We start from the raw sequence: 11516 nt of genomic DNA, 5'->3' as shown, positions 1-11516 counted from the left end.
TGTGTGTGTGTGTGTGTGTGTGTGTGTGTGTGTGTGTGTGTGTGTGTGTATGTGTGTATCTGAATGAAATACAAAATAACCGCCGAAAGTTGTGTTGTTTTTTTTAGCAATCTTCCCAAGCAAAGTGGAAGCAACTGTACACTCTTTGCATTGGTGAGAAGGTTAGGCCTAGTGGTTTGAGTCTTTAACCAGAACCAGAAGTGATGTTGATTTTCTGTGAAATGGGCTTCGAATAATATTATAATGAAAGCAGAGTTTAATTAACTACGCACATTAATTTCTTCGTCGCACTATGATTAAAGACTAGGATATATCATTTATGCACAATCACGGATGTGTCATTTGAGGTTTGATCTTTGTTTTAGTTTTTTTTGTAGGCTGCATAATATTACAGCCGTGTGAATGAACTTGTGGAACAATTATAGCGCAAATTGATGACACAAAGCGCAAAGGTTTGTGGTTGCTGAGTACGTCATCAGAATTTCCCTCGGCAAATGGCGGCTTGTCCTGTCGCCACTCTACCCCTTGTTTGTATCGGCAATATAGTACAGGAAGGAACAGAGGCACCACCACAACACAAGAAGACTCTTTACCGTGAGTGGTGGCTGGTTTGTTTCATGTAGTATCTCTTCGTGTGACTAGCCCAGACATGAACCAACAGAACGTCGGCGCTAACTATTTCTAATAACAGCATAGATCTAGATCTAGATCTAGATCTAGATCTAGATCTAACTATAGACTAGATCTAGAATCTAGATTTATGTTACCAAAAAGTCGGCCTTGTTTCAATGAAAGTGTTTCCGGTATCTAAAGGGCATGCAGGAAGAAGCAATTCTTTAACTTTCTAGTAACAACAAGTCCTAAGTCACAGATGCTATTGCTGTCGTTAACATGAAAGCATAAGGTAAAAAGAAGCTATCCATGTCACAGTATTTTGAAAATTGCCTCAAGTGAGCACAGCCCTTTCAAAGTAGCGAGATTCTTCTTCCTCGCAAGGGCGATACAGTAGCCGCAGGCATGGCTTCACTCAAATTGAATAAAGATGTGGTTGAGTCACCGTCTGTGAATACCATGTCCCCCGTTCCTCGGCGACAAGGGCCAGTCTCTTTCAAAATCCGTTCAAGAGCAGACGAAAGTGTAGAGGACCACTACGAGGAAAGGAAGGGTTTCGTTCCTCCTTCACAAAGGGACGCTGTTAAGAGTCGTCACATTCCGTCTATAGAGAGTCGAGAGAAGTCTCAGACTGGTTGTGGGGATGCAAAGTACATTGACCTGGCGCGGAAACGCAAGACAGATACAGAGCATAATTTCTCCTGGAAACCTTACATAAACACAGGAATCGCAGAGAACGATCGAACTGATATTCAAGCAGTAGAAGCAAGTCAGGAGGGGCCTAGTCTGTTGTCAAATGTTGCACGGCCAGATCGAATTTTGTCAAAAGCGTCGGCAGTATATCCTGCCAACTACTACAATACGAGCGTACCTGGCTACGATTTGTCCCACGAACCAAGTTCCTCTGGCTTTATATCTGATGAAATACACGAAAACTCGGATCCTTCGCTTCAGGGTCATCACGTTCAGACCAATCTCTCATTCAGGAAAACGTCTTCAGATTACCGCAAATTTAAAATGCCAAAGAGTTATGTTACCCATCTGAGGCAAGCTGACAAGAACTTTAAGAAGGGCAGTGTCCTTCCTCAGAAATTTAGAAGCCATCGCAATGTCCAGGAGATAGCTTTTGAACTACAACACAGCACAACCCGGGAGCCTTCAATCGAAGACAGGCAGGAGGATATGGATTGTGAGGGGGAAGAAGAACATTGTACAACTTATAAAAGCTACAAGGTTGGAGACAATTCTCAAAAGAAGGAAAACAGGGAGAAGACAAGTTTCACAGGTGAAGATTTCAGTTCTGGGGAAATCTTTGAAAAAAAGGAATCTCAGGAAATCTGCAAGAGTAAATCTCAACTCTTTGACCGCATGTTTCCTGTGAGAAGCATTCTCGCGCGTATCATACCCGTTCAGCAATGTGCTGCGCAAACGGTAGAGGCTCCAGAAAGTGATCTCATTGGGCAGGCCGCACCAAAAAAGGACGGGGCGTTCATTCCAGAAGACTCAGAATTGAAGGCAGAAGTGAATGACACAAAAAAACAGGAACAGTTTTTCATGTGGAATACTGGGGCAAGAGACAAGGACACGGTGAAAGGTCAAGGGGGAACACACATGAGTCGAGACTCTCTAGCGAGGGCACGTGGAAATAGACACAAATCCGGCGGCCACAGAGCCATACCTTGTTCAAACACCGAAAGGGTGGCTGTCGGTCTCTGTGAAAAGAACCCAGGCGGCTGTTTCGTTCCAGAGGCCAAGAGCACATGTCTGCATACCCCATATAATACCAGGCGTACTTCTTTGATCGGCACTAGACAAGACAAAATGTTTCATTCTAACGTTCCGACTCGCTCACGCGGTGTCTCAGTGGGGTACCCCACCTCCATATGCTCTGGGGGTAGGTTTGGAGAGAAAGCGAGGCAAGGACGACAACGATGGGCGTCTTCTGGCCGCGGAAAAAAGGACCTTGAACTTGCGGGAAATGTACACGGTAAAACCAGAGTAACATCCATACTTCGGCCTGTGGATCAGAGTCTGGGGGAGACACATGTTTCTGGACATTTTTTGGGTGTTCTTGATGCCAATGAAAACTCAAACATACCACAAGAAATACCTTCATACTTGAAGGGCTACTCTGAGGAGGAAGAGGAGGACATCTCTATACAGCTGACGAGTCAGAATCCGAGCTTTAATGAAGGAACCAACTTTCACGGAGCTCTGATGTCCGCAGGAGGTTATCTAGGATTGAACGCTGACTTTCCAGAACCCATGTTGCTATCTCACAGTATACAAGCAGATGAAAAACAGTCTGTGTGTACTCGAAGTTTGGTTGACCTAGGTACAAAGAACATTGTGGCGTCAGATAGAATGACTAGTTTAAGGACAGAGGCTAAAATGAACGGGACTTGTGAAAAAGGAACGGAATCACTCAAAGTACCACATGTTTTATCCTCCACAGGAAGGAAAAATAGATCAGATGATGGAAAAACTCGGGTCAAATCAGAATTTCCCCAAAAGCCTAAGACAATCGTCTCGTTTGTTGAAAATGTCCTCTCTGGAAAAGATCTGTCGTCAAAAGGTAATCCAGCCAGCGTTGACTCCCAAGAGCCGTCGGACGTCAGTCCTAGTAGAATTACATGCAAGCATTCAGCAACACCTAGAAAATCGAAATCGAAATCAGAAAAGCTGCCTATTCAGGTTTCCCAGCGTCCGCGTAAGAGCCCATCTCTTTCCTTAAGCCAACACAAACCCGAACCTAGGAACACAAGCAGCAGTTTACCTTGCGAAACAAATTCCACTGCCAAGAAAACCAAGTCGGAGCTTTCCGGAGACAAGAAATATGATTCTCATCACAATTCTGTTATTCAAAACTCGTCGTTGTCAAATCGGCAGGTTCCCAAATACGAGAGTGGTTTACCTATTGCAAACAAGACAAAGTCTGGACATGAAACAACTTCCATGGATTCAGCCTGTACCAAATTTGAGTCATCCGAGAAGGTTTTGCGAAAAGCTAACAAGGACTCCCAGCTAGCAGTCGACTCCCAGAAGGCCAGAACCCCATCTAAGACAATAAATTCTACCGTCGACGCCAAGCCGTCAGCGTTATACACAGGTGTTCATGGATATGACACTGTTTCTGGAACGATGGTTGACAGGAACATTGTGATTCAAGACCAAGAGAATGACGCATCGTCCGAAGACGACTGTGACCAGCCAGTCAACTGGGATGATCTCAATTCAAGGACCAACCTCGTTCACGGACAACAGCAAGAGCATGACACAGAAAAGATCGCGGTTCCGAGAAGTAATACAAACTCTCAATATCCATATGCGGAGGGTGGTCTTCTCAAACCCGAACAAACTAGAGTAGGCTCGATTCTTGCCCAAACAGTTTCTGAACAGCTCGGCGTCCAGACTCAAATCGCCAGTTTTTCAAACCCACAGTTACTTGTTTTCGAGAAAGGCCAAGCATCTGAGAGCATGCTGGAGAAGAAGGGCCCCATCACAGACAATAGTGAACTAAAGACTTTGATTCTGAACATGCGTCCTGGTACATCTACTCCGTCTGCTTGTTCGGGGGTCCTTGAGGAACGCCACAAAGGTGTCCATGGGAGTAGCATCATCTCTCCCCAAAATAACAGTTTACTCGAGTCGATGAGACACAGAGAGTTTGCTTCTGCCAGCCCTGCCGACCGTACGAGAGAGGCACAGTCAGAGAAACGTCGCGAAATAGGAATTCTCTCTAGACCTGCCACAAGCAAACACGCGGTGAGGAATGAGAATGGCCTTCTTGTCGTTCCTTTCAAAGGTAAGCCCTCTTCACACACTTTAGTGAGTGACCGAGGACAGGGTGGGCAAAACAGTTTTTCGCAAAAACCTCTCAAGACGCAAAATACGTTAACCCAGAAGGCGAAAATAACCCACTCTTCGTTTGCCTCTGTCACGAAAGAAAGCGCGTCTAGGGGAAATTCAAAATGGTCGAGTCCCCATTCAATTCTCAACAGTCGTCGTTATGTAGAAGAGGAGACAGCGACCCTGCAAACGCCAACTTTTGTGGAGAGCAATCTAAAAACACTTGAACAACAGCAGGCTACTGATGTGAAAAGTACCTTAAACAGCAAGCCGTCAGAAACCACGCACGCCGAGAATCCACAAAGCAAAGTTTCCAAGCAAAGTGGAAGCAACACTCTCGGAGTTGGTAAGAAGGTTGGTATTTTTATCGGTGCCGGTATCAAATCCGCAAAGGATTCTATTGCCTCAGCCATCAGCGGAAAAGAAAAGCACAAGAGACTAGTGGAAGAAGACTTTGAGGAGGAGACAATACCAGTCAGAGTGACAACACTGCAGTCATCGCCAGTGTCTGTTGGTGACCAAGAGTTAAGGGACGTGGAACAATTGAACCCTTTCAACACCAGCTATCTTCCAGATGACTGCAGTTTCAACCCTCCTTCCAACTCACAAACACTGCTATTGGAGTCGCATTCAGCTGGTGGAAGCGTAGCAATAGTCGGGGAGCAGGAAAATGAAGACAGTGTTCAAAATAAGAGTTCAAAGATTGGTATCCTGGAAAATGTGACAAAATTCTCACTAGCATTGCCTCCCCACAGACTCACCTCTCGGAAAAGTGAAACGGGCCAACACATTAAGAAAGAGAAGTACGGGCAGGGTATCAATAGATTACATTATCCAGTCCAGAAGAAGAAAGACTTGTCAGTACCGTCTCCGCCAGGAAAACCTTCAATAAACTCAAAGCAATGTATTGTAACGTCTAAAGCCGATGTAGGATCAAAAACCTCCTCAGCTCTGACTCCGTCCACGCCAAAGTCTGAACTGGGAGAATGCATTAAGGATAAAGATAAGTTTCGGATTTCTGATACCAAAGGTGGCCATCATTCTGTTCAGAAGAAAACCGATGTCCCCGGATCTGCCTCTGAAAAGAATACCATGAATAATAAAATAAAAATCCTCAAGTCTGAGAAATCTGTGAGACCCCCTCGAACGCTCAGTATGGAAGACAATGCAGGTCAGAACAAAGCAGCAACAGAAACAGCAGAAGCACTAACGGTAACACCAGCAAGCCAGCCCCAGAAAATGACAAGTCCAGGTGTTGATCTCAAACGCTTCCCGAGTCTATCCAGCAAGCAGTCATCTAACGAAAGGCCGATGACCCCAACCTTACCGTCCGTAATCACAGTCAAAAGTAAAGCATCCATGTCCAAAAGTCAGGAAAGTACTGCGATGAAAGCTGCTTTTGTGAAGAGAGAAACTCGGAAACCCGACACTTTTGAACGGGATGAGCAGAAGATCACAGATCTCAATATAAATACGAGAGAAGACGGAGTTCTTAATCGGGATTCGCGGAACAGCGAAAACCTGGTCAGTAAATCACGAACGGGCGACGAAGAAAATGCAAGTCAACGAAAACCGGATCAAGGCCGTGGTTATATCAATCCTTCTCCTGCTAGTCGGGTTAATACAAATGATCAAAACTCCGAAAAAGCCAAGATCCCGGAAAAACGAGATGAAAAGAAGGACATTGAGGAAGAGGTGGACAGTAACACATTTGTTTCCAATAATTCAAGAGAGGTTTCTTCAAACAATATAGAGAAAACGCAAAGCGGTGGAAAAGCTAGCTTGCTGGGTGCCGAGAATGACAAAAGTGGTGGCATACGTGAGGGGAAAAACTCTGAAAAACGCGAGGAGGGACGTCGTTACAGACCAGCAGGTACGAAGTGGGAAGATGGTACTGAAATAAAGGACGATGAAGAAATTACACACAGTGTTTCTCCGAAGACTCGCGGGCGCATGGGTGGCAAAGCTGACTCAAAGTCGACAAACACGAAATTTAAACGCCCCGAAACAACGAACACTGCTTCAGATTATGCAGACGACTCTGTGGAATATGGTACGAAAAGCAGCATGCAATCAGCGTCCCCTTTCCGGAGTGTATCGCATGCTCTCACGGATGCCCTGGTCTCTCACCTAAGTAGACTTGAGATGAAATACAGAAAAAAACCACAGAATTCCCTGGACAACGGAGACTTGTATTTCATACCTAGTAAAAAGTCACGAGCTTCCAAGGGAAGAATCAACAGTAACAATGACATCTCAACAAAACTTCTCGAAAGATCCGAACCAGCAATGGCTATAGACAATGAGTATGAACAGCCAGTTGCTCAGGATCCGGATGAGGATGAGTTTTACTTCAACCTTAGGACACCCATAGCCAAGGTGGAGAGAGCGCCTGATCAGAGGTCAGCGGACCACATCCGGACCCCTAGGCCACACGAAATGTCCACTTATGAGACATATGAGTACGGATATAGCAAACCACGGAGTCTGGCGAAACATATCAATAGTACAACTAAATACACTACCACTGGGTCTTTCAACAAGAATCCACAGCAAGAGTATCAAGAGGAAAACCCGGAAGAGGAACTAAAGAGAAGAGAACAGGACGAGATTGCATATGGAGACTACAAAATAGCCAAACAAGTCTATGACGAGAGAAACAAAAACAGTGAGAGGCTCTACGAGGTCATAGTCCTCAACACTAAGCAACACAATAAGCCAGGAGGTTCCAACTCTACAACAAAATCAAAAGGGCTCAACACAAAACCTCTCAACAAAGCAGCAGGTTCCAACGCGAAACATGGGTACACGTCTGGAGATCGAAACGTTGTGTCCCAGGACGGTAAAGAAGGTGCTAAGTCCAAGCCAACCACTGTAGCCAGTTTAGTTTCCTCGACATCGAACAAAGACAAGTCCACTGAGCAAGGAAAGGGAGATCAGGAGAAGAAATTTTCAGGGAAAACCCAGAAAGACTCGGACAAGAGCAGAAAGAAATCTCCTTCATTTGTGAAAAAGTCAGGTTCAAGTTCTTCTCGCTCCCCGTCCCCGGGCCCGCGCAAGAACAAGACCGAGTCCCCGAACTCAAAGCCTCGGCGTAAACAAGAGTCAACCGGCAGGATTGCTAGGCACCCGTTCAGGAACTCCCCGCCCAAACCCATGAGATCCCCAAGGCTCACGCCGTCAAAAAGTGAAAGCAAAACTGATAGACGTACTGGAAAAGGAGAAAAGAACAAAAACAAAGAGACGCTAAAAAATAAAGAAGCAGGGAAGGACCAAAGCAAAAGTGCCTCGGCGAAAGTTATTTCAACAAGCGAGAGTCCCCAAGAGCCGAGCTCTCCGCGCAGATGGGGGACGCCCTCGAGGGCTAAGAGCGCCACTGAAGCTCGAACAGGGAGACAAAAAACGCGCAGTGGGGAGGTAGCCAAGAACAAGGAACAGAAAGAAGAGAAATCCTTCTGGGAACGATACGGACTACCGTGGCCTACATCTTCGTGGATTTCCGAGCCTAAGAATGACCCAAAATCAAAGACAGAGGAGCCCAAGACCGAGGAGGGGATCTTCCGGGTACTTCAGAAGCAGCTTGGTCGCCTTGGGCTCTCCAACACGGAGCAAAGCAGCACAGAGAAAGCAACAAAGAAACCAGACTCAAAAAAGGGCTCGAGGTCAAACACTCCAAGAAGGTCGTCCCGCTACAAAGTGAGCAAAAAGCCTGATATAAACAAGAAACCAGAAGTTAATTCAAAGCCAGATGAAAACTCGAAACCTGACAACAACGTTACAACTGACCCGAACAAGAAATCTGACTGCGTGGGAGCAGCTTGGGAGCACACGAAAAGTGAGCCCGTTTCTCCTGAACAGTGTGTAAAGCCTTCGACTCCTTCTGGCCAGCCTGCACAGGCTTCATCGAGAAAGTCTCCTCAAATGAATGAAGTAATGCACTACGCAAAGAGAGGCTGGCCTGTGGTCAAGACATTACAAGGAAAGGAGGTGGTGCAAAAACCCGAGGACACCACATCGCAGACACATGATCTACAGGGGTCTCTAGTGAAGCTCTTAGCTGAGATTGACAACTTAAAGGTGGAAATGGACGCGTCCTTCCGTGACCCTTTCGGCTTCATTTTAGAAGAACAAGACAAAAATGAGATATTGAACGTCAAACCAGAGGTTTTAGTAGCCTTCGATGATGAGGAGAATGATGATGATAGCGATGATAATGATGTGATACTGCAACCCACGCTGCCATCTGAACCAGTTGCCGAGCTATCGGAGGTTTGGTATTCCGGGCCGTCGGCGTATCACCGGGAAGGCAAGAGTTCCAACAGCATGCCCCTGACAGAAGTGGACCTGTATTTCGGACAAGACGAAAAGTGTGAATACGGAGAGAGAATCGTTTATGGTTCAAGTAAAGAGAAGAATGGTGAGATGGCAGAGGGTGGGAACAATGACGAAGAAAGCTATGATGATGAAAACGAAGACAACTCAGTAGGTGCCGACACTTACGCTTGTGGAAACTATTTCAGACGCAACCTGCTACGTGAAGATAAGCGTTTCGGGGATGCGACGGGCATAGAAGGCTCAGCAAGAATAAATCTGCCTCTGTTCCCAACCCCCGAGTATTGCTCAATTGACGTAATATCAAAACGAAACATCAGCCCAGAAGGGAACGAAAGGAATAAAAATGAAAACAGGAGAAGCAGCTGTTCAGTCCCAGACCAGGAATGGGGTAGTGAAAAGGCTAACGTGGTGGAAACAAGGCGTTCTCTGAAACCGAAGACACATGCCAAGTTTGGTACGAGCACCTTCTCTACTGGGCGCACAATGGCATCTTGCGCACGGAAAAATGAAATGTCGGGGAAAATGCAAGAGATTTCCACGCACTCTTCTGCACTCTCAAAAGACGGGACTCTTGATTCCTCCTCCTTGGTAGAAAGTTTCTCGTTCTCTTCACACCCACAGAACTGTTTACATGCCCGGCGAGATTTAAGTAGCTCTTTAGAAAGTGGGCCAACACCAAAACTGATACATTGCGGAGCGTGCTTGCAAGCTGACGTGGTTACATGCCCAACAACTTACGAAGGTGTATCTGTGGTCTGCGATGATACCCCTCCCGCTGGCATCATGAACGAGGACTCGCACAAGTACGAAGAATTTGTTCTGGGGGGCTATATCTCATCTCGTCACATGAAACCCTCTTCTCTCCTGGCAGCTTCATATAAATACGTCTCGCGCACAGAAGACGATGTTGCCATGATATCTTATCCGAAGCTCATGAAAATGAACTACACCTGCCACTCTAAGTCGTTCCAATACGACCCGACCGTAGCAGATTCGAATACGTGTGAAAGGAAAGCACAAAGGACAATACGAACGGAGACACTTGGTATAAAATCAGACCAAGTCCAGCATGGGTCTGGCAAGGAAAGAAAGAAATCTCCTGTGAAAAGACGAGACAAGTCTCCGAAGTCCCCGAGCCGAAACAATTCCAGAAAATGTTCAAAGGGTTCCAAGTCTGCTAATGAACCGGTGTTAGCGTCAGACTTCAAGAATACCACGAGCATGCTGAACGAAGAGAGGAAGTTCGTGGAAGAAGCCATCGAGCGCTACACCCAGGCCAGGATATTCGCGTCCTTCGAGAACTTCATGCAGGAGAAGCGGCCCTGCTACGTGGAGAACTGTGGTTTCCGACAGCAGCAGCAGCCCGGACACGGGGACGTGACTTCGCTGGCCTCTAGCATTTCGCCTGCCGCGGGGAAGGAGCTGAAGATGCATAGAGATCAGGGCTCGGGGGATAGCGATGGTCTCGACCTGGCCTCAAAATCTGTTTCTTTGAGAAAATCAAGGTGGGACAGTCTAAGTAAAGAGTGTGGGAAAACTGTGCGTCAGGCTGGCCTTGGTAGATCTACCAACGGCGAAGGCCAGGTAGAAGACTGGAGCTCCGTCAAGGTAGCCGACGCCTGTGATGAAAAATACGACAGAGAGAACACCAAGAGTGAGGATGGGGACAGTGACGTTTGCAACGTCAGCAGCAGCACCAGCGCCTCCAGCACCAGCAGCGGTAGCAGCATCAGCAGCAGTGGAACCTACGGCAGCTACAACACGAGGATCGGTGGTTACGGTAGCAACAGCAATAGTAGCATCAACAGCAGCAACAGCAGCACCAGCGTTGCAAGCAGCAGCGAAAGCAGCGTTTGCAGCAGCGAGGAACGAGACACGAATACCGCGTACACGCTTGAGAACGACGTAACCGCCAGCTGCGTGCCGGTGTCGGTGAGTGGAGAGGGTTCTTCGAGTACTCCACAACTGCACAGCCCAGGCGTAGGTGTTGTGAAAGAAGTGTGTAGATCCTCGTCCGACCAGATCTGCAAGAAAGGGGTGGCCGAGGATGTCAGCGGCGACGAGGAGGAAGAAGAAGAAGAAGAAGAAGAAGAAGAAGAAGAAGAGGATGGGGACTTTTACGAAGATCAAGAGGACGATGATGAGGATTGCGATGATGACGACGAGGAAGATTGTGATGAAGATGGAGAAGACGATGCAGATATCTTGGAAATGACGGAATGCTGAAAAGATTTCTATTCTGAAATGTTACACGATAAACAACAACAACAACACACATACCACCTGTACGGAGGGGAGACGGGTTAGCTAAGAATGCGTCCATCGTGAAACAAGGAACCTCAAGCTGCAAGTCTCAACGGTCAACGTCCATCTGTGGAACTAAGACAAAAACCTAAAAACCCACTCACTAAAGTAATAAACATCGTCCCAACATCAGATTAAAACATGACGGGTTCATGGCAACCCCCGGCGGTTGTCTAACAGCACAATGCCATTCTGTCCTTTACTTGTCCTTTTTGGGGGGGGCATTCCCATAGGGTTCGTTGTTGTTGTTGCTGTTGTTGTTGTTGTTGTTGTTGTTGTTGTTTCTGTTGTTGTTGGCGTTGTTGCTGCTGCTGTTGCTGTTGCTGTTGCTGCTGACTGTTGGCTGCTTTTCTTCTTCTTCTCCTTCTTCTTCTTCTTCTTCTTCTTCTTCTTCTTCTTCTTCTTCTTCTTCTTCT

General features: G+C 46.7%; 1 protein-coding gene across 2 annotated transcripts; it reads left to right on the top strand.

The window, feature by feature from the left end:
• The first annotated feature begins 348 nt into the window (after positions 1-348).
• LOC101854329 lies at positions 349-11293 on the top strand. 2 transcript variants are annotated; one of them, XM_005098676.3, is made up of 2 exons: positions 349-594; positions 3068-11293. In XM_005098676.3, the coding sequence occupies exons 1-2, from the start codon at positions 495-497 to the stop codon at positions 11020-11022; spliced, it is 8055 nt and encodes a 2684-aa protein (XP_005098733.1). In that variant the 5' UTR covers positions 349-494; the 3' UTR covers positions 11023-11293. The 2 variants fall into 2 exon arrangements, with proteins under 2 accessions (XP_005098733.1, XP_012938174.1); XM_013082720.2 differs by having other exon boundaries at positions 503-11293.
• Positions 11294-11516: the final 223 nt, after the last annotated feature.

This window comes from Aplysia californica, unplaced genomic scaffold, assembly GCF_000002075.1.
Source record: "Aplysia californica isolate F4 #8 unplaced genomic scaffold, AplCal3.0 scaffold00190, whole genome shotgun sequence".
In the NCBI taxonomy this organism is placed as follows: domain Eukaryota; kingdom Metazoa; phylum Mollusca; class Gastropoda; order Aplysiida; family Aplysiidae; genus Aplysia; species Aplysia californica.
This window is presented reverse-complemented; position numbering and strand designations above follow the sequence as displayed.

What these genes read in the sequence shown, in the direction of transcription:
- LOC101854329 (XM_013082720.2), top strand. Translation starts at nt 1,018, where the DNA reads ATGGCTTCACTCAAATTGAATAAAGATGTGGTTGAGTCACCGTCTGTG.